The 24,617-nt window shown below is 39.1% G+C and overlaps 1 protein-coding gene across 5 annotated transcripts in view; it reads left to right on the top strand.

Annotated features, from left to right (window-relative positions):
* Positions 1 to 24,617, top strand: part of wge (winged eye) — a 164,979-nt gene that overhangs the window by 117,752 nt on the left and 22,610 nt on the right. For 4 of the 5 annotated variants that reach the window (XM_067758991.1, XM_067758990.1, XM_067758992.1 and 1 more), the window contains 3 exons: positions 12,024 to 12,170; positions 12,241 to 12,357; positions 20,275 to 24,068. In XM_067758991.1, the coding sequence (XP_067615092.1) occupies positions 12,024 to 12,170; positions 12,241 to 12,357; positions 20,275 to 24,068 (4,058 nt within the window). The remainder of the gene's footprint in view (positions 1 to 12,023; positions 12,171 to 12,240; positions 12,358 to 20,274; positions 24,069 to 24,617) is intronic. The other variant, XM_067758993.1, reaches the window with a different exon arrangement.

The raw sequence follows: 24,617 nt of genomic DNA, 5'->3' as shown, positions 1-24,617 counted from the left end.
CATATGTACATACATTGCAAAGAAACTTGTTTTTTTTTGTAATTTTATATTGTGATAACTCAACGCGCTTAATTTAATTGTTCACACGCGCTTGATTCTTAGACATTTGAATCACACCCCATGGTAGGTTAAGGGGCGGCATTTTAATTGCAATTTTGTTTATTTTCTATGAATAATTAGGTAATTACAAATATGTATGTATGTGTAGATGTTTGGTACAAATGCTGCTTGAAGCAATCCGAAACAACTTAAGTTCCAAGCGAAAAAAACTAAAACTAAATAGAAAAATAATTTTCAAGTTGTCAGGTATGCCCACAGCTTTTGATTACCTAAAAAAAATATCACACTATTCTTTAAATTCTAAATTTAGATTAATTAAGATTAATTGATTAATATTGATAACTTTGCGTAGGTAAATGTATGTGTGTACATGTAAGCATAGCCTTGGCCATCACATTTTATTATTTCCACTCGAGTAGCTAATAACCATCGTCTGAGTAGCATTATGACTCCCTGAAGTCGGAAATAAGGCATTTGGGGATTAAGTAGCGTAGTAAAGAAAAAGCATTGCTTCATAAAATATGCTACCAGCAAAAATCGCGGAGTATGTCGATGGGTGAGCGTACACTTGTGCTAAGTGCCTATTTGACCAAAACTGAGTTAACTGCACTTTCTGAAATTCAGCATCATGCCTACATAGTGTGCATTTTTGTAAGCTAGTTATCAATAATGATGTTAACATTTACAGGAAATCGCCTCTAAAAGACAAAATATGCTCTCCTGAAAACCTTGAAATTTGTCACTTATCACAAGTGTGCGCTCACCCATCTATATAAGAACTGGTATGATCAGAGATTTATAGAGCGTGATTTTTGTTCAGTGTGAAACGTTCAACTAAGGTAAGAAATAAGGACGAGGTAGGTTCTTTGTGTGAGGATGCAAAGTTTCACGTTTTTTGTGATTTGCATAAAATAGCTATAACCATGAATCACTTATCTCAATAATATATGAGGTAAACGTAAGTATTTGATGAAATTTGACTTGTTGGACGGCCATAACCGTTTAGACGGTTAAGCGCCATTTAATAAGTAAGTAAGTAAGCCGTTAAAAAAGGGGAAGAAATGAAAGTTTATATGGGGTATATAATATATATAGCGCCGATCTCCATGATTTTTTCAGACAACAATATATGCCATATTCCTAAACTTTTGGTGAAATTTGAAGCCTCTAGCTGTTAAAATCGGGCAGTAATTACGAATAGCTTCTTATCTGAACAATCGGTTGTGGGGGATATAAGCTATATACATATATGACCGATCTCATAATTTTTTTCAGACAACAATATGTGCAATATACGAAAGCATTCGGTGAAGTTTGAAGCTTCAATCTGATAAATTGAGGAAGATATGAAAAAATCCTCTTTTCTGAAAAATCGGTTGTATGGGGGACTAGTTTGCATACAAACCGACAGACGGTCATGGCTAAATCAACTCAGCTCTTCATCCAGATCATTTCGGTATACTTATTATTCCTTTTTTCGAATTCGTTTTAGTAGAAAAAAATTTTCAAAAAAAAAACCTATATTTTCAAGTAATAAGCAAAAAACACAATTTTTATAATTTTAATGTAATTTATTTAAAAAAATATTTTTTTTACTTAGAATTGACCATTTTAACGTATTTTTCAAAATAAAAGTAATGTTATGTTATTATTTTTTTAAATCTTTTTTGCTCTCCTTTCGTGGCTGTTTTTCACGACTTTCTGCTGTAACAGCCATAACACCTTCACGTTTTTCTATAACATGTTTCGAAACAGATTTTAACAACTGTACATATCTTTCTGTTCCTTGTATATGCATTGGAATATTAGGATCATCTAGTGTTGGCTTATCATAATCTAAGAATTGTGCCAAGTGATCGTATGAACTATTTCTTGTGAATGCCGGTTCAGATAGTAAATTATCGTTATTCAGATCAATCATATCAGTATAATCTAAAGCATTGAAATTGATATTATATTTTTTGTAATCTCGTGGGTTTAGTTGGATCAAGTATTTTTTCTCGATAGTATAAAATTTTTTTGATAGCTCTATCACGTATGGCTTTTCTATCATCAAATAATATTTTTAATAAAATATTTTCTGGATGAGCGTAATATGAATTATTTTGGATTACATCACCTACAATATTAAGTAAATTACGTGGTAGGTATCGTGTCCAACGAATAAACTTTGATAAAAGTACACTGCCGTATACAACATAATTATGGTATTTTACATTGAAATAAATTGGCCCATAAATTCAAAAAATATCAACTGCTACAGTTTTAAAATTTTCCGATGGTGTATTAGTTGTTGTATATAGATAATATAAAATGATTGTTTTGGTTAGCCATCGAGAATGTACAGTTGTTAACATCTGTTTCCAAACGTGTTATAGAAAAAAAACGTGAAGGTGTTGTGTTATGGCTGTTACAGCCGAAAGTCGTGAAAAACAGCCACGAATGGAGCGCAAAAAAGATTTAAAAAATAATAACATTACCTTTATTTTGAAAAATACGTTAAAATGGTAAATTCTAAGTAAAATAAATAATTTTTTAAATAAAAAAAAAAAAATGTTTCCATAAGAAATTTGTTAAAAATTATAATATAGTAGTTAAAAGTTTATTTTAGGCTAATTTCTCACAATTTAAGCCTCTGCTAAAATTCAAAAACACTATAGATATTAATACAGATTCTGAAATGTACGTAAAATACCTTTAACCCTTTCGAACTTGTTGGTACAACGTATGTACCACTAAATGTATATATTGGACTAAATCCTCAAAATCACACTCAAACTGAATAAAAAATGTATCAAAGCAGGCTTTTTAGTTTGTCTAAGGTACATATAAAAACGAAATCATTTTCTCCTGTGCATTACGCTCAGTTTTGAGTTAAATAGTGAAAGATTCGGACACGTGTTTGGTTTTTTAATAGTAATCTTAAAAAAAAGTTGTAACTGCCAAACAAATTATTTTTATGGACGATATTTATTTTTTTTACAAGCTTTAGCATAACTATTTAGTGAAACATTTACATAGATTTACTTGAGTTTGTGGAGTTTCAGTGAGCTGGTACTTATATGTACCAGTAGTATTTTATACTGGTACATATACGTAACAAAAGTGCCTTTCTTCAAAAAAAAGTATTCTACCGTATTTCTTTTATAAAGAAATACCATCTCAAATAAACTGAGCTCAGACAAAATTACCGAGCTGCTGATTGATGAAATACATGATTCATATGACGATGATACAGGCACTGATTTTTTAAACGGAGATGATGATAATTATTTGCCAAAATTGGTTTCGCACGGCGAAGAATCTGGTTCCCCTTCATCGTCCAATAGTGAGCTATCATATTTTGAAAGCATTATAGCACCGAACGAATTTGTGGGATCCAATTTAGCACAAGACGATAATGAGAATTACATCTCAACAAACTTTAGGTTATAGTCATCTCTTTGAGAAAATTCCATACCTATACATATTATAAGTGATTACCGTGGATGTAATATAATACTGTTTTCACACAGAAACTTAATGATCTCATTTCACCTTCTAATGAAATCGTAAATTTTTTGCTTTCACACAGAAGTAACTGCTCGATTAGTATGAAGGATGAGACAGACAATCATGGCGGAACGATACAAGGTGGTGACATATGGCATGGTGACATACCTACAAACAAAAAAATTCCATGTACTTGTAAATTCGATGGACAAATGTCAAAATCGTACTGCGCCGGTAGTTGATGTATCAAATCAAATAAAAAAGGTTATAATCAGCTGTTCAATGCGGCCACCTTGTATCGTTCCGACATGCAGACAATCAGACCAATTCTAAATATTCTCGCGGAATTTTGATCACGCGGATTTTTTTATTCCCGCGGAAAAATTCCTCCAATTCTTTTCTCCGAGGGAGAAGAATAATTGGGGAATAGGAGTTTCGAATTTTCGAAGTCAGCTGTTTTGTCAATTGAAATTTCGTTGCGCATTTCTTATTTTGTTTAAAAAATTGTAAAGTTTAATTATTGTTGCCAATTTGTTTGAAATTAAGAAATAAGGTATAAACAATGCACATTATTGCATTTCATGTGGTATTCACTGAAATGAGTAATGAATTGGTGCCACAGCAACATCAACAGAGGAGCATAAGAAGAAGACCGGCGGGATAACACAAATCCGCCGGAGTTGCCTGCATTCATTCTGCAAAGCAATTTTCTGGCGGCCAAGTCGAGTTGAGTTCGCCTTTCGCCATATGCTAAGATCTATTTAAGCCTTCTTAAAAAATCCTTGCGCAATTTCTGGATGGCGGCATCAAATATGCGAAGAGCTCTTCCGTTGCTTATGATATACTTTTCGACTTAAAATAAAGAATATTGTGGTTGTTGTTGTTGTTGTATTAACAGTGAGAATATTGTGGTAGAACGTAAATACATATTTTAGCACAAATTTGTACAAATAAGTGTTCTTTCTTAAAATAACCAATTTCCTTTAACTATTTTGATGCATTTTTTTATTTTTATTTTGATGCATTCCCTTTAATTTAACTAGTGAAAAAACTCCTATGAAATGGCAGAGAAATCTCCCTCTCCCTCACATTCATAATACCTACTTTTCTCCCATAACCGGTTTCCGCTTTTTCGAACATTGTTCAGAATAGGAGGAAAGGGAGAAGTGAAAAAACTCAGAAGGAATTTTTATTTAGAATACGAGGAATGGGAGAAGGGAAAAAACTCGCACGGAATTTTCGTTTAGAATTGGGCTGAATGACATTTACTTTGACAAATGACATTTTTAAGCACTGAACACACCAAACACTAAGAAACTGAACGCTCCCAACAGAGTTGCATTGTGCTTTTGACTTCATTAGGCATTCGATTAGCTACTAATGAAATAACTATAGATTCGAATTTTGTAGGGAATCGTCTTAATGTAGAAAACTGCCTTTATTATTCAATAAGCCGTCTGTGTGAAAACAGTATAAGTCCCGAAATTCCTCTCAATTCTTTGCCCTTTCAAAATTTTTCAAAAGATATTTCCTCGAAGCCTGTGCATGTATATCGCACAATGTACAAATTACCCATTTTCGGAGTTTCAAACCTCAAAAAAACGTTATACAAATTATGCTGGGCTCTATGTTCGTTATGTCTTATAACAAGCTTCCGACTTTAAAACATTATTGGCCAAAACATCCTTCAATAAGTAATGCTATTATCAAGACTGCAATATCTCGTGACCGCTATAAATTTTTGGCATCAAAATTATATTTTGCATTTTCTCAGAAACCAACTGATTGCAGTAAAACATTACATCGACGATGTTGTGGAGTATTTGAAAAGTACATTTCAAAAATACCGGCACGATAAGGTTAGGCAGAGAAGAGATGAGTCAATGGCAAAGTTTAAAGGAAGATCATCCTTAAAACAATATATGCCACTCAAATCAGTAAAACGTGGAATAAAAATGTGGCTGCGATGTGATGCTGAGACGGGATACATATATGATTTCAATATATACAACGGAAGAGAACAAAATCAATACAATGGAACTTTAGGCGAGCGTGTGGTTAAAGCTTTAGTTCGTACAATTAAAGAAAAATAGATAAAATTTACCACCAACAAACGAAAAATGGGAAAGAAATGAGTCTTCGTTCAGGGTCAGCACATCTGGTCATTAATATCAGGTATTAAAGGTATTAAAACTGCAGCCGCACGCGGATCCCAATCACCAAGCCATTTATCTCAACGAAAAAAGGGAGCTGGGCAACGTATCCTTGCATTTACCAATTCCTATTGAGACTCGAAGACGTTGCGCAAAGTGTGCGCAAGGCAAAACACAAACCAGAATAAAACAAATTTCACAGCAATGTGATATATCACTTTGCAAGATGTGCTTCGCAAAATATCATACTTAAAAATAAATTAGATTCATACATTATTTTCGAAATTTAAGAATAGTGTGTTTACTTTTTAAACATTTTTCTTGGAAGTAATTGTTTGTAAAACTTTTATTTTTTCCAATAAATGATTATCCATCAATATGCAAATTTTTTATTATTATTGTACGTTAAGAATTGTTTGTACAAATGTTGTACCACACAATAGTACTGGTGGTACAATGTTGTACCAGTCCCCCCCTCCAACATACAAATTTGAAATTTTTGAATGCAAATAATGTAATTATCTGTATCTTAATTACTTGAAACTAATTAAATTATATTTAATTTACAGGCTAAATGCCGGTTCGAAAGCGTTAAAGTAAGTCCAATATGATATTTTTCCTATGATTCTATCAGAAGCTATGAAGACTGTTTGGCCCAACCCTACATTCATATGGCAAAATATCTATTTTGCAAAAATCGGGACCTCGAAATCAGACTTACAGCTATGGTGTTTTCAACAATGTTTCTTTAGATTCATCTGTAGATTACGTTTTTGCTATACTCCTGACGGAAAAAATCCATCGATACAATTTGACCCGCTCTAATGTATAGTCAATTAATTGCGCTCCATTTTTAAATTATTATCTCTCAAAAATATTTTTACAATTTCTGTGTCAAAATTTTAATATCAAAGTTCAGCAAGAGTATTTCTTTGTATAAGGACACATTTTTCGCTGATTTTTGTATAAGATATTTTATATAAGAGAAGTGCTTAAAATTTGTTTATTTTGTACTTTTTAGGTGTTGATGGAAAATAGTAGTGCCTTATTCATTACGAGGTGAAAAACTTACTTTTATTAATTCAGAATGCATACAGTACTGGTTATGAATGGAGTGCAAGTGTTGACTATGAAAAACGTTCGATTACCGAATTACAGATGGAGGCTTGGAATGGACTCAATAACTCAACACAGCGCAGAGTTACGCTCTGCCTTAATAAAGTTCATAATTTATGCAAAGTAGACCATCAATTAAAATAATGTAGAGATCTCAGTCCCAGTGCAAACTAGAATTCATTTCAAAATCGATTGGAAGTTCTGTTCTGTGTGTATTTTCTAAATATCTCTAAGTATCTCTATCCCTGGCACATTAAGTAGAATTGTGAATGCTTAGCATTAAATCTTCATGTGGCTCTAAGCTTTGTTCAAAGTTTCAGGTCTCTAACTCATATAGAAGCTATTTAAAACTAAACCGCAAAATTTTCGAAATTTGGACGAGAAGAGTGCTTGAAAAAGTTGGCCTTTTGGTCGGACCTAGCCTCATGCCATTACAGCAAATTGTCTTTGGAATGGTACTCTAAAAATAATGTGAGTTTTGTGCCTAGAGAAGCAAATCGGGCGAAATGCCCAGAACTGAGACTAATCGAAAGATACTGGGCTTTGGTAAAAAGGCAAAACAAGGCTACCAAGAAAGTGACCCAGAACGCGTAGCCTAGAGAGTTACAAGCAAACATATGTTCATAAATACGAGTGAAACTAATATAAGCGTGTTAAAAAAGAGACAAGGCTCTCCAGAGTTGACTAAGCAAATAATCAGGTATCTTTGTCTCAGCGACTTGAAAAAATCATAAATCGCAGTAACAGCTTCGAATAAATCGCCGTAAAGAACTGACGGCATCTGCATTTCGAACGCAATCATGCTTACGAACATCACTAACAAAATCACAGCTCCCATCACAAACGCAATAAACTACGACAATATGAGCCGGTGATTTGTGCTGTATTTAAGTCACATCAGGTGCCGCAGTAAACTGATTGATAGCCAACGCCCACACTCGTAGCTTAGCTGCAATAATATTGTTACGAATATTAGGAAAACTAAGGGGTGCTGCTATCTCTAGGCCGATGCTAAGCAGTGACGTGAATTCACATCAATAATTCAATCATTATGTATCTACATAAACGAAACAATAATTGCGTCTATACATATGTACCATGTACGTATACGAGCAGCGGAGAGTCAATGCACAAACACATGCATATATCTGAGATACTCCTGAAAGTATGCAATGAGAAAAGCTATAAAATCGTGCAATTTGTAGTTACAGCTGAGAAGTTTGAGAGCTGATGGCAACTAGTAGATTCTGGAAGCGCCTAGAAGATGCGAACGTTGAAATCAGAGAGTATAAAAGGCAGCAAATGTAGAGGCACTGGAATTCAGTTTGAGTTGAGCTATCAAGCAGTTATTGATTAAGCACGCAATCTGGCGGGCAATAGTAGAGTTTCATTTGAACTATCAATCAGTTTGGTTGTTAAGCAAGCTAGTTGCAAAGTATAAGTGTTATTGTGAAGTACTTTAATAAAGGCCATTTTTCCATTATTCAATATTGGAGTTATTTATTCAACAGTTTAGCGATACGAACTTAGCAAAAGGGCAAATAAGAGGATTTGCAATTAAATTCGTTACAATATCAATAGATGAATCCGTGATTTGTGCTGCTATCTTCCGCTAGACGTCGCACTAATCTGCAAATGAAGCGACTTACATAGCGGCGTATTTGATAGGTAAACGCGATATCTAGCAGTGAATAGCAGCACAAATAACAGTTTCTGTTATGTCCGAATATTTCGAGCTTTGTTTGACCATCTAGTAACTCAAGAACCAATTTAGCCTAACCTAAGAGAAAGGATGGTGGTCGCCGGTGTGTGGTGGTACGTTCTTCGCCTACCACACCGAATATACTGGTTTCGATTCCCGGGCAATGCAACATCAAAAATTTAGAAAAATGTTTTTTACAATTAGAAAAAGTCTTTCTGAGCGGGGTCACCCCGCGGCCATAAAAAGCTTCTCAGTGAATATTTGTCTGCCTTGCAGATGCCGTTCAGAGTAGGCATGAAACAAGCAAATATTAAAAGCACAATGTAAATTGGAAGAGAAGCTCGGCTTGAAATCTCTCCGAAGGTTATCGCGCCTTCCATTTACTTTATTTAAAAGAAAGGATAATTTTTGTCAGAGTTATTAAAAAAAGTGGATTGAATTTTAAATAGCTGTGCGTCTGCTTGGTTTGTATTAAGAATTCTAGTATGGAATTAATATAGAGTTCTAGAAAAATAGTCGACGCGACACGCTCTGTGGAAAGATTTGACCAAATACAGGAAAGTAGGGGGAAAGCGGAAAGGACAGTAAGAGTAAATGACCAAGGAAGCGGGATAAAATGATTCAAAATAAGCACTAGAATTAGAGAAAGAATAAGAACAAGAGTAAAATAAGAGTAATAACAAGAATAAATAAAATAAAGTAGGTAAAACGAATAGTAAGAGTAAGGTAAGAATAAGATTAAGGTTAAGAGCAAAAATATGGGTAAGAGTAAATGTTAAAGTCAAAGTAAAAGTAAGAGAAACAGTAAAAAGACAGGAAGAGAAAGGGTAAAATTAAGAGTAATATTTATAGTCAGATCAAGAGTAAGATAGAGAAGTACAATTCATAGTAAAATAAGTATAAGTTAAAGCAAGAGTTGAGGCAAACGTGTGAGGAAGTGTAGAATCAAGAGTAAGAGGAGTAGTGAAAGTTAGAGTAAAAGAGTGGTGTAAGAGTAAAAGATGAAGATATAATTAGTGTAAAGGCTCCATTACTGATACTTAGCATAGGCTTGACTTGACTTGAGAACTGTCACTTACAGTTCTGTTAAATGAACATTGCATGTTACTGATTACTCAAAACTTGGCAACACTTAACTTGGCTTAGAAGTCTGTTGAATTTTGATTTTCTATGTAAGTTCTAAGTGAGGTTTACATTTTGAGATGCCATTTGTTTGTTTCCATTTCATTTTGACATTTTGTCATACAAATTGACATTTATTTAAAAATAAATTTCAACGCTGATTATGATGCCAGATTGTATGCGCCAAGTGGAGTATAATCGTGGCTAAGTTGCCAAGTTTACGCCAAGTCGAGTCAAGTCTATGCTAAGTATCAGTAATGGGGGCTTAAGAGTCAGTGTTAGAGTGAGAAAAAGAGTGGCACTTAAGCTACAAGTCCATGAGTATCCTTTCAGATTTTGCTGCATATGCGTCTTTCGCCATGATTTCGCGGCAGAGGGGTTGGATATCGAGTAACGTCTCAGATATAGAGAGAGAGAGAGAGAGAGGACGGAGATAGGGGGAGAGAAAAAGAGAGGGAGAGAGAGGAGTAAAACGAAAAGAAAGAGTAACAGGAAGTACAAGAGCAATTAGTAAAGTGAGCAGGCGGAGTAAATGGTTTTAGCTTCTTTTCAATTATATCTTATCATCGTCATTATTTGACGCTTAACCGCCTAAGCGATTTTGGTCGTTTCGTAACAACTATTGCTGCTTCGTGATAACTGACGCCAATTGGGAGCCCAAGGAACGTCAGTACTTACTCCAACTGACTCTCCCAACTCAGTGGAGGTCTCTCCCTTCTGTTTCCAAACTGCGGGTCAACTTACTTTCTTACTGTCTTGGCCCGAGCGCCTTGGTCTATTCGTATAACATGACCTAGGCAGCGAATCCTTTGGATTTTTATTCGCTGCACTATCGTCATATCTGCGTAAAGCTCCTCACAATATCTCTTTCGATACTCGCCGTCGGCATCACGGACAGGAACACTTCAAGAACCATCTCATTTTCTCTCGACGCCGTCCACCATTCCGAGCCATACATCAGTACATGTGATTTTTGTACGTTCTTATAATATATTGTACCATCTCGACTTAATTCTGCAGCTTGTATTATTATTATATTATATTGTTAAAAAAATCGCACGATAGGAAGTCCCCTTGTCTGAACCGGTTTAGAATGGCTTGGAGAGGTTCCTTCCAATCCTTACGAAGGTGATGGTATTGCTCAACGACATTTGACAAAGCCTTATCAACTTTGTAGGGAACTTAAATGCAGACATAGCAGCATACAAGCAACGTCCTTTCGAGCTGTCAAAAGCTGCTTCGAAGCCGACAAAAAAGATGGTGAGTGTCGATTCTATTATCGTGCGTTCTCAACCGAATTTGGCACATCTTGAAGATCTGGTCTATCTGAACCATAGTGAAACACGATAGAGTTTGCTAACCTACCTAGAGGAAATTTAGACCGAGCTTCTCTTTTAATTTACGGTGTACGATTTTCTAAGCAGCTCTGCAACTCTTTCATCATAGTTTAACGCATCTTTATAGTCAAGGGTAATTTTTGGAGAATACTCAATTAAGCCTACTTTTCAAATATGAAAGTTTTTACGTTTTGTCCTTCGCTACCATCACCTTGTGCATACTTGTGTATGTATATGTATGTATGTAAATGTACGTTTCAGCATGCTCAAACTTTAATCTTATGCAATGAAATCTCAATGTCACTATCAATTGTATAAGCCTTTCATGCCATTTACACCCTCAACTTCGTATTGCACCTGAAAGTACAGTCACCACTAGCAAATAAGTATTTGGCAAAATTTTGACCAGATGTACCATAAAATAAATAGCAAACAATTTAAATAAATAAATTACATACCAACAAAAACAAATGAGATACAAATTCCATGAAGCAAGTAATATTATAAGTAGAAGAGAATGATAACAACAATAACAGGCAACAGTAGGAGCAGGAACAACAACACCACGCAGCTCCGACAAATAGTTCAAGGTCAACACATGCACAGCCATTTAGGTGAACAAACATTCGCACACACACACACATATCAACACACTCATACATGCGCACACACATTTTCAAGGTATTGCGTTATAAATTTCAAGAATTTTTAGTTGACTTTGGAAAGTCGTTGGCTCAATAATATCCTATTTAAGGTTTTCGCATTGTAAATGTGAAATGAAGATCCTTTATTTAATTCATTAGTTGGTTGTTGAGAAAAAGTAAGCCAGGAACAGGCAAGAATACAATTAAGTTTAATGTGCGCTATCTTTTTTGCCTCATACTTTTTGGCGCATTTATAGTTATCTATTTTTAGGTGATGTGGACTACTTTTAGGCGCATACATTTTCATTTCCATTTTTTGTTTTAATTTTTTAGCAGACAATTGCTTTTAATCTCATTCATTTGTGAAATTACTTAATATTCCGTCTTCTTGTTTTAGGTGGCGTTGGTACTGGTTGCAGCAATATTTATTTCACTGGCAACGGTGATTTAGTAGCAGGTTCAGCGACGGCCGAGGAATTGGCACTCAGTGCTGCAGGTGTACAAAGTGTGAATCGCGCGCCATCAACATTTTGGCAATATCAGAGTACGTGCTACAAAATGTTTATTTTATTAATTTATTAATAATTTTTTTTGCTTACATTTCATTGCTGCAGATGCTTTACCCATCGAATCAGTTATATCCATGTCTCCAGCTACAGTGGGCTTGCAGTATTCGCGCGATGCCAGCCGCGGTCAAGTGGTGCTACTGCCGGCCACACCAGCCGCATTAGGTAGGTGTTTATAAATAAATTTATGTTTTAATGAAAAGTGACAACTTTAAAGAGTAGCATGACCTTAGTAAATATTTCTAGGTTGGTTTACTTCTCTAGAATAACGCCATAATGCATTTGTTTTTCAAAATGCGCCTAAAAATATGTACAATCATTACCAGCGTCTTGAACCGTTTCTGAAACTGGTTAACCAGTTGCGGAGAATGTAAGATCCTTCCAATAGATACCAGTATCCGCATTGCCTTTTAGCTTAGTAAAGACTGCCGTTGACTCTGCATACACAGCCGTATGAAGCCAAAAAACACAAGCAGATCCTCAGTGAACTCCACAAACAGGCGTCGGACCTCTATGTCGGGAATTGCCCGGTGAATCAAAGAACAATACCCGAAACTTGCAGAAGAGGAACGCATACTCCCTAGGGAAACGCGCGTGACTCTAGTTCAACTTCGATGTGGGTAGGTACTGTAACAGGTTAAACTCTTACCTATACAGAATCAACCCCGACATACAAAATGTATGCTCTGCTTGCAATGTGTCCCCACATTACACCAACCATCTCTTCAATTGTAATGTGGAACCAACGCCTCTAACACCCCTCTTATTATGGTCCACACCCTGTCGGACACACCTATTGGATGGGGCGAAGCACTGCTACAACAACAACAACAACAATTCTGCAGTGGAGACGCAATTCGAAGCAATTCATCTCTTTCTTAAAAATTGCACCTCCTACGCTTTGTGATGAGCAACGTGATTGTGACTGTGACTTTTCAATCGCAACGATTGTCTCAGAACATTCACAGTGAAGCAAAATGATCTAAAACTTACTTAAAAATCGGACGAATGACAGAAGGTTTCAAGACTGGAGCTGGATAGCGAGGAGAATGACGAACACATTGCTCAAATACCTTGAGAGGGAATATACGTTCCGGTACCCGATAAAGTGAGAATTGTAATATCTTGTCTAAAGCGCCTGTAAACGGCGAGCTATTCAAACACCCAGGCGAAGGGTTGATAATGTGCATACATCAACTTTTACGCAAACATGTGGGCGGACGATCGCATGCCTCCAGTTTGAAATTTAAGTTCGCTCTGTTCAATCCACAATAAATGCGATCCCGGAAAGCGTGCCAACTACTGCGCAATCAGCATGTTTAATATAGCACCTAAGGCAATATCTACCGACTTCCTGGCTCATGCAGTGTCTTTCAGGCGGAGGTCAGCAATGTAACGATCTTTGTCGACAACCAGGTCGCCTTAAAGGCATTAGAGTGCAATGTGATAAAATCGGATATTGCGCGGAGGAGTCGAGCCCCTTTGGCGTCCATAAGGCACCTAAATATCTTCGTTGTTGGGTCCCCGGTAAAGCGATATTGAAGGAAATGAATTGGCAGCTGAGATGACTATAAAAGGTTTCGAAATGGACATAAGCGAGGCGAACAACTCCGTACGACCACCGCTGGGTTAGATCCTGAGGAAGTGTAGATCCTGAGGAATACCCCCAGCGGGTTAGGGGGGTCGGAATATACCCGCGGTAGGTATGCCTGTCGTAAGAGGCGACTAAAATACCAGATTCAAGGGCTGTGTAGCGCAACCCTGCAGGTTGCCAGCGCAACATATAGCTTCTCCAAACCCAATTGTCAACCTCACCTATCCGCGGCGAATCCTGTTTCACTAACAGACGAGGCTCTGGAGACCCTAAGCTCCTTATGGAACTTGGGGTTGGGGAGGGAGGGGATGGCCTGAAGGTTTAATGTGGCCACATAAATCGTTCCCGAGATGGTCGGGCCAGCACCTTAATGGTGCTGTGGTACCGGAGCGTACCGGATCTGTATCCGGCAAAGGACCATCACATCGATAACACTCCCCAAAGCCTTCGGGGAGCAACCTTATCGCTACAACAACAACAACAACAACAATCCTGAGGAATATGAGAATAGGGCAACGGACTTGCTGGGGACTAACTGAGATGATTGCGTGGTCTCAAAGTTCTTACGACCATGCTTGTATAGGAAAGAAACTAGCCTTTCTCTTTCTCTTCCTTCTCCAGCTAAACAAATCTGCAGTGTGAGTACTAATGGATAGCATCACAGGTCATTGCGCTATTGCACTAATACTCCGATTGTGGAGCATACCAACAAGATCCCTCTGCACAAGCTGTGAGGATGGGGCGACTCAGGATACTGCAATGGACAAAAATGTCTCCGGGAAACTCCCACACACGTTCCCTTAATTTAACCTAATTAACCTGAGTCACTATCTAACGTAGTGTCTGAAAGACTGAAGGTCAAAAGCTGATGGACTGCTTTAACTCTGCCAGTGAGTTTTCACTTCCGGTATATCTTTTACCGAAATACCTGTTAGTGCGGCCTCAGATTTGATACATCTATTACTGTTCTAATTATCCTGATACACCGTATCCTGCAGGATACTCACGATAAGTGAATCAGTATGTGGTACAAGGACAAGGCAAAGAGTTGTCGACGTAAATCAGCGTTTGACAGCGCGAATCGTTTCAATCGTGCCTTGACAACCACTCCACTTATAACATCAAGTCCTACTTTCAAATGTGTAAGTAATTTAGAACTACTCTTGGCTGAAGCCTAGCTGCAATTATAGATGGTACATATTCTTAGGTTTATTTTGTTTTATAATGTGTAAAGTTGAGTTCTAACGCATCGAAATAATACAAACATATCCACTTCATGATTAGCTTAAAAAACCTTCTAGCCGAGCTTTTACCGCCAAAGCACAGTGTATTTGAGATATTTGAGCTACAAAAATGTTTTAATATTGGCTATTTTGAATTCAGGCTGAGAGTGAGAATATGAGTGAGGACGAGGGTGAGGGTGTTGTTGACGTAGAGGGTGAGAGTTAGAGTAAGAGTAAGAGGGATGATGAGAATGAGTAACAAAAAGGAACAGAGGCAGAAGGGAAGTAGAAGTGGAACAGAGGAAAACGAGAGCAAGAGAGAGTGCCATAGGGAGAAAAATAGAAAGCGGGGGAAAACGGAGAGGAAGAGGTTGTAAAAGAGTGAGTTTTAAACCTTGCAGTTCTGGTAATTCCTTTAAAATTCTGCACGCAACTCGAAGGTTGGGTAGTACTTGGATTTTGTGCCCGGCGTTATTTTGGCGGTTGAGGCTCGGTTATTTAGTTCATTTGCTTATCGTATTGCTTTGCGAAGTGTTATACTTTTAGTTTTCTATTTGTTTAAAGGTTTTGGTGTTGGTTTAAGTTCTCGCGCTGTAGTTAGTTTTTATATTGCCAATATTGGGTAGACGAAGAAGTTGCTGCGAGCTTTATGCAGCCTTTAAAAGATTTTCGCAATAACGAAGTAATGTCGAAATAATATCGAAAATATGTATTGTCGCATAGAAACACCATTCTTGAGAAATGCTTTAAACGTACGTACAGTTATTGATACCAGCTTTGTTAGAAAAATCACTAAGTGCTTTCACGCCGTTAAGGGTTGTAAGGCTGCAAGTATAAAGCGTACATACATATAACTTGAGTTGAGAAAAGCAGACTTATAAACTGAATAGTTCTCGGGCATACGCAAAAATATATCGGTAGAAAGTAGGCAACACATTGATTGCCTTTTTGTTATTAAAACCCATGATACAAATATATTGTAACGAATTTAGGGAATTTCCACTTATTTGAAACCTTCTGCTAACGTTCGAATCGCTAAACTGTCGAATAAATCACTCCAATATTCTGTATTGTAAAATGGTCTTTATTAGACTACTTTGAGAGTACAACTATACTTCACTTCGCAACTGCTAGCGTGTTTAAATCAAACTGATTAGTCATTCCTCAGCTCGTTGCTTTTATACTCTCTGTTGCCTTGCCCGCATATTTCTCCAAAGGTCTAGACGTTTCACCTTCTAGAACCTCCTGCTTGGTGGTCAGCCATATATGTACATGTATATTTGTAATTTATGCGTTTCTCATAGTCATATGCGTGTGTATGTGTGAGCAACTACTTCAGCTGAAGAACACATGTGTGTGTATGACAGATCTTTCGTTGCCTTGTACATAAGTGTTGCTAGCTTTAATGTGTACATGTAACAGCCTAGTGGTGTCAACATTCGCCACAATATATATCTTCTCTGCCATTGCCGCTATTTGACATAAACTGTGTATTGGCATTCCCTTTTAAAACAGCGCTACCATATCACTAAAAAATAAACGTCCGGAGACGATTTTTTGTTTTCAATCATACTTGTCCCTTTCTTTAAATTTGTTGGTATATTTTTTGACTTTCAAACAAGCAAGAACTGCATATGCCGTAAAATGTGTATCTCGCTCGTTCGCCTTCGGTTCAATATAACGGTTGCTCCGAAATTCATCCCACTGCAAACATACATCAGTTCCTTTTCCACTATTGGACCCTAACCCATTGCTAGAACAGGCAGCTTGTCACTGATGTGAGGGCTTAGCCGAACTTTACAGCGCCCTATTATATAGCTGATTAACTTGCTAGCGTGCATTGCGAATGAAGTATTTCCCTCATTGGACCACCATGCGAAGTATTAATTGTTAAAATAAAAGGAGGTAACAAAGAGAAACCGGTTTACTTACTAAGAAGATAAACTAAGCGACAAAGCAGCTTTTCAGTTCCTAATTGGGGACGCTAATAGATCGCAGGTATTCCTATAGGCTGATATCTATCGAAACTTGGAGATCTGAGGAAAGGTCAGAATGTGGACGGACGAACCAAATAAACCGCAACCACTCTTCAATTCAGTAGGTAAAATAGAGTAAAGTTGATAAGTGCGAGCGATATTAGCACATTTGAATAGTTAAAAGGAGTTTTTCTAAACTTCCAAAGGAATGGCCTGAATCCCATTTGTGGTGAAGTCGGAGGACGCGTCAAATCGGTAACGGCATCAGAACAGCGACAGCGGGTTAAAACGTACTTCGCAAGCTTCACCAAAAGGAGTATTTTTCCATTTGTTTTTAATTAGGTAGCCTTTCTTTACCTTAAAGATGGGATGCAACTACCATTGATTACGATACCAGATCCGCTTTTAACATGACGCCTTAGCGCACCAAGTATGGCCTCATTCGTCATCAAACAAGGTCACTAAAGCACTCAGCATATCAGCAGGGGACATGGTTTTTTGGTTGTTGCACCGCCCGGATATCGGGCATTCCTGATTCGTTGTGGTGTTGCTCTGTCGCGCCAAATATAACGACCCTCATAAGAACATGTGTACAAATTATTTGACAGATGCGGCTTTGTAGCTATCGTCGTGTGTGTGTAATCAGGCATGATGAACCTGCCGATATCTTTTACAGAGCATGAAAGGTATTCCCAATCTCTCAGCGTGCAGGCCGATCGGCCAGTGTACCGTTATCGTTGCAGTGATTCTAAAGATTTCTGTCCTCTGTTCTCCTACTACCGTAATTCGCCCAGAAGTACCAGTTGGAGACCGCTAGCTCCTTGAATGTGCCATTTATGTTTCTTTTGATTGCTGGTAAGTGGATGATGCATCTTGACCGCCTCCACAGCATGCAGCAAGGCTTGCCTTCTCGTTGTATCCAAAGTTCCTGTGATCAGGTACCCGTACAAGGGTAATGTTTGCGAAATTAGCTGCTGACGTCCTTAGACGATGTGTTGAGGGTGTTAAGCGCTATGAGCGCTGCTGGACTGTCTGTCGCTTAGAATATACCAGCAAAGTTGGGAAAACAGACTGACAGGGATACCTTAGGATGTTCACTAAAGACACCTGCCCCCCGGTTACTGCTGTGGCCATACTAGCTCGAGTTCCAACAGTCAGACTCACCAATTCTTACTGCCAACCAAGTTGCAGTTTTACGTATGTGGATGTACAGAGGTTTAGCAGCACATTGAGTGCATCAGTTGAACTTGGCCTTAGTACACCTGTTGGACCTCATCATGGACATTCTCATTGCACTTGTAATGCTGACATAAACGAATCTTTGCAGTTGGTTTAAATTAGTGATTGTTATTATTTGCATGGTATTCGGCTATCGGACTAAGGAAGCGTAGTTGCAAGTGGGTTTCAAAACAGTATTAATGGTATTCCACTGCAGGATCCGATCGGTGTAATCCTCCCCCAGCGGGTTAGGGGATCAGAATATACCCACGGTAGGTATGCCTGCCGTAAGAGGCGACTAAAATACCAGATTCAAGGGGTTGTGTAGCGCAACCCTTTCAGGTTGCCAGCGCAATATATAGCTTATCCAAACCTAATTGTCAACCTCACCTCCGTGGCGAATGCTGTTTCATTAACAGCCGAGGCTTTGGCGACGCCGAACTCCTCATGGATCTAGGGATGTGGGATGGCGGTATGCCCAAGAAGGTCGCATGCGGCCATAACAAATCGTTCCCGAGATGGTCGGGCTTGGTACCAGATCTGCATCCGGTAAAGGACCATCAACATCGACAACACTCCCCAAGTCCTTCGGGGAGTGTCCTTATCGCTACAACAACAACGACCAGTGTAATCCCAGCTATTTTACCTCCCTTGAAAAAGTTATGTTTGGGCCACTCAGAGATCATTTTAATATGGAAAGTTTCTTGCCCGTAATAAAGGCACCAAGGCAGTGTGGCCATAAATTACTCAGTTGTCCCCTTCAGCTCCACACTAATTTTTCATTAACAGTCCGTACATTTACTGGGATTAATGGGCAATTAATGTGAAAATATAACTGTCTTCTAGTGATTTATATTATAAAGGTTGATATAACTGTTGCGGCCCTTTATTTAGTGTACTTAAAAGTATACAAAGAACGATCGAATACCTAAACTAAACTTAAGAGAGAGAAAAAGCTAAAAAAAAATTCGGTCCACAACATTCGATCATTGTGGATAAGACAAGTGTGATAACTTCTGCATAGACGTCAAAATTACTAATATAACCAAACAGGATAAATATAATAAGAGCCGTAACTCGTTATTTTTTAGGTATTTACTCGATGTAAACTGTGAGGTAGTCGCTACTTTTGTTTTACGAGGGACATTTTTGAATTAGCTCCCATTTATCCATGTGGTGTTGTCACTTTATGCAAACGTGTTTTTTCGAAAGAGAATTAAATAATTAATTAAATACAGTCGGAAAAATAAACACAAATACCCCATGAAAATGTATAGAAGACATTTATAAACATCTCGCAAAAAAAAGTAGCGACTACCTCACAGTTTACATCGAGTAAATGCCTAAAAATAACGAGTGACGGCTCTTATTATATTTATCCTCTTTGATAGAACTGATCACCTCATGTTTAATTGACTATCGTGGTCTCATTCTGTATCTCTTTTTATCACCCGCTGAATATAGCCGGCGCCATATTGAACATGCTGTCAAAACGCTAAAAAGTAGCCATATTGAACATCCTGTCAGAAAGTTGATCACACTTGTTTTATCCACAATGCCTTCGTTCGTTCTCTACTTATTTACATATAAACATTGGGGTGGGTCGATTTGTATGGACGAAAGTTCCTCAGGAAAAAAAGTAATTTTTTTTTACTTTTTTCGACTTTGATTTTTAAGATTTTTTTCATGACCTACTAATCCTGAGCCCAAATCCTATCGGAAAATCGATGGCGCGATATCGGCTAATAAATCGACCCAGTCTAACACACATGCTTATATCTCTTATGCTTTGCTATGTATCGTTTTCGAAATGAAAATAGTACTTAACAACATAAAAAAATTATTAAAAAAATGCAATTTTCACATTGACTAATTTGCTTTGGTACCCTCTTTTTCCATTCCCCCATATCCCACATCCGCAACACCACAACACTACCACCAACCACCCGAACGCTACAATTGATATAAAAAATATAATAATATTTTCGATACTGCATCAAAATTATTGGCACGTTCTTGATTTACAAAAAAAAAAAAATTAAAAACTCGCGTTTCAAAAAATCCCACATAGGCATATCAAATTTTCCAATCTATACACCCACAGATCCGTTCCAACAGGCGGCGGCTTTCGTCTGGCCATCATACATACCACAAGGTACAACGCCAGCCGCAGCCGCCGCAGCAGCCACCTTACAACCGCCGCCCAATTTCATATTCCCATCAATGAGCCCACATTCATCGCTACAACCGCAATCATACGCCACATCGCTACAACTCTTCGGCTCAAATTACCTAACGGCAGCCGCGGCAGCAGCTGCAGCAGCCGCTGCCACATCCACACTTTGCCAACACAATCAACAGCAGCAACAACAAACAAATGCGCAACAACAAACCACAAATTCAATCAACTTGAGTTTGGCGGGTGCGGGCAGCTCTCTACCATCAGTCGTTGGCAACAGTATGAGTGCTAATAGCAACAACAACACAAGTAATCGCTTTTTAAATTTAGCACCAAGTGTAGGTGCACCATCGTCCAACAACAACAGCAACAATAACATGATCGATATGTCGAAACCACAAAAAGCATTACAGCCAACATTGACGCTACCGCAATCGGTGCCGCCACCACCGTCCACAGCAACGCTGCAGCCACCATCGCTACTCATACCACCAACAGCAATGAAGATCGAAGAATGGAATGCAGCAGATTTTATGGCAGCAGCGGCGGCAGCGGCAGCCAGAACAGCACAACATAATACATTGGGTGGCGCGGGAACAACAACGGCGCCGTCGGGGGCTCACCCGATAGCCTTGAACTTTGAAAGTCGTGACAAGACGACGACTACAACGAATACAACAACAACGAATTTGTTGGATTTGCACAATGCTGCTACCGCAGCTGCTGTCGCCAATGCACAAGCGCTAAACTTGATGCGTCTACCGACGCCACCAACTTCGGCGACTATGGAGACAGCGACAGTGGCAGCAGCAGGTGGAGGCGGTGGACCACAACTACAGCAACAAATTATCTTTCAAAATACATCGACGCCATCACCAACATTGCTCAATTTATCTGCGACATCCTTGCCACGCAGCACGGCTGGCAATGCCGCGATAGGCACCACCACGGTCACGCCCACTGGAATATTTATAAATGGCAGTAGTAGCGTAACACCAACAGCACTTTCAGCACATATTGGACCACCAACACCGCTTGGAGATGAAACAACAGCAATACATTTCAAAACGAGTGCTATTGGAGCGTTGCGGCACCAAACGTCTGGTGGTGTTGTGGTGGGAGTGCCACGCGCATTAAATGGTAATGGACAAGCTGCGCTACAACCTGAACCACCGCCACAAATGCAGGATGTAAATATACAGACCGATACGCCAGTTTGTAGTGATGATGAGAATTCTACATGCCCACTTGCTATACAACAGCAGCAGCAACAACAGCCACAGCAACAATTGCATACGACGACGCAGTGCAGTTCGGACGAAGCGCCAAGTTACATGAGTGATGACGATATCCAAGAACCTTTAGAATTAACAAAACAAAGTTGTTATGGCAGTGAGATAAATAGCGCGGATTGTTCTGGAAATGGAACTGCAACAACAACAACAACCACGGAGACAAATCATTTCGAGTGCCATACCGAAGAAAACGCCATCACTACCAATGGCGAAGTGGATTACCAAATGACTACACCGCAACCGACACCAACTCCTCCTACACCACCAACGGCACCTCCTATTAGCAATCCAGTAAATCAACATTTCAATCATAACGAGCAACATCAAAACCCCGAGCATCAGCAGCAACAAACTGGTCCAGAAGATCTAACCGGACTCGAGCTTTTATCCAACATTAGCGCGAGCACATTAGCAAGTAAAGGTATAGGCTTAGGGATCGGAATGGCTATGGTTCGCGTCAAACAAGAGCCCATCGACCAAATGGACATGCCTAACTCATCAAGGGGCGATGAGGCGTTAGTGTCATCAATGACAACGCAACCGTCACAATTTTTACAACAACAAATTGCAACAACACAACAGCCCGATTCGCCGAACTGCGATTCAAGTGCAACGCAAGAGGCTGAAATGCAACAACAACGCCAGCCAACACCGCTTTCGTTATTACCAGCGGATGCGGCAACACCTGCGCCTACACAACCGCAGCCATCTATTAGAGCACAACCAATAGTTGAGCCGCTGGGTGGTTTGAATTTGCTTTGCGCACTCGCTGAGCAGCGCATACAAGAAGAAGTGCAAAGTAGCAGGAATAATTTATTTGCTGATAGCGAGTCACCACCGTCGCCGGCCACCGCTACACTGGCACCAGCAGCATCAACATTTCGTTTTCAAACGCCGCAGCTGCAAAGTCCGGTACAATTATTGTCAAAGCAACAAAAATCACCTTATACGCTGGAACAATCGTCCTTTCCCTCCATGGAAGGCATTGAACTACCTTCGACAAGTGGACTTGGTTTGACCATAGGAGCTGGCGGCGCCGATCAGCCGGTTAAGCGCAAAAAGCACAAACATTCCAAATCATCAAAGTCATCATCCGCTGGCGGTGGTAGCAAGAAATCGCAACGTTGCTCAAAGAAGAGTAAAAAGAAATATGCTAAAGAGAAGCGTAAACATAAGCAGCTACAACAACAATTATTGGCCTCCGCTGCTGCGGCAAGTAATGCCTCTGCTTCTGCCTTGGATGATGTAGACCTTGAGGATCAGCAATTGCAGCAGGAATTAAAGAGTGCTTTTAATCGTGTTGATCCTAATTTCCAGTTGCGTTTTGGGCAGTGGACAAATGCAAAAGAGATATTTGAGTTGATGGAGAGTGATATGCGTATGCGTTTAGCGGATATAACACGTCAATATCGTAAGAAGAAGCGGAAGCTTGATGAAATGTCAAAAAACAAGAAGAAGAAGAAATGTGCAAAATTGCTTGCGGCGCAACTACAACAACAGCAACAACAGCAGCCAACACTCTCATTGGCTTCACTCAGTGCGGTCGGCAGCGGTAGTCTCTCAGCCAGCACTTCCCTACAACTCTGTGATTATAAATTTCCGAAGTTCACTACAAATAGCGGTGTTGGTACAACATCCACTCCCTACTTAAATCGTTCCAGTTTTCTGCGTTTTGGTGAAAAGGCGCCATCAGCGACACCTGCACCACCACCACATGCACAATTTCCTCCCGCCGAATGTGACAATTCAGATGATAATGCGCTTTCATCTACCACAACCAACGCCGCCACTACAAACGCAGCTGCCTCCATGACAATTTATAAGCCAGTACGTTTGGGTCCCAGCACATTGGCGGGTGCCGTTGCTGCAGCGTCAGTGGGTATAGATATGCGCAATGGCTGTGTGGGCGGCAGTAGTACACCACAACGTCATGCGCAAAAGCATCTCTCCGCAGATAAATGTGCAATCTCGGCGATTGTATGCAAGGAACCGAAGTTAATGGCTGGCACCATGACTTCTGCATCATCCTCTTTGCTGACATCCAGTCGTCGTTTGAATGAAACAACACTTACTTCTACGGTGAGCGATGAGCAGCTTTCGCCTAGTGCATCCCCAACACCAACCCACAAGCTAACAACAAGCGCACCGCAACAGGCACAGACGCAACAACAGCAATGTAGAAAACCTGCAGATCTACGAGATTTTCAGCTAATGCTAACCAGTGATCATTTGTATCGGAAAGAGACGCGTGTACTGGCCGATATGGGTGGACTTTTCTATGCGGGTGTTATGAAGCCATTACAACCGCCCGATGTTTATGCGATAACTTTAGATGGCGAACGTGGCAATAAATCGCATATAATGTCGAGGGAGGAGATTTTCAAAGATACTGTAAGTAGCAGTAATATTATTTAAAATTTATTAGCCCATTGAGACCCAAGATTTATAAAGTTTGAATCAGCTTTCTCAGCAATTTTCTCTCATATTTTGTTTCGTAGTCATCATTATCTTGAATAAATAGCGAAGTAGGTTTGGCCCACACTTCGGCCCTCTATGAGTGTCTATATTTTCCCCATTGAACAAATGCGTTTATTTCTTATCACGAGATAAGCCCTATTTACCAAAGTTGAGCAGCTTCCTCTGCACGAGCAGTAACTAGATTCTAAAGCCAAAGCTAACGATGTGACTATATACAGCTTTCATTAGATCAATATTACCGTACGGGTGCCCTAGACAAGCAATAGCTTGGTCGTGTTCGACAGACGCCCTGAACATCATACAGGAAATATTGTTCATTTGCAACTTCTCTTGCGAGCTTCTTCAGAAGGTACTTGTTGCCTTTCTCTCTCATTTGTATTTGTTCTAAGTGATGACATGTTCCCACAACCATAACCATTTGATTAGTTATGGCCAAAAATAGTTCCATTGCACATACATCAA

Source organism: Eurosta solidaginis, chromosome 1 (assembly GCF_040869045.1).
Source record: "Eurosta solidaginis isolate ZX-2024a chromosome 1, ASM4086904v1, whole genome shotgun sequence".
Taxonomy (NCBI): domain Eukaryota; kingdom Metazoa; phylum Arthropoda; class Insecta; order Diptera; family Tephritidae; genus Eurosta; species Eurosta solidaginis.
The sequence above is the reverse complement of the archived record's forward strand: the minus strand, read 5'-3'. Positions and strand labels throughout refer to the sequence as shown.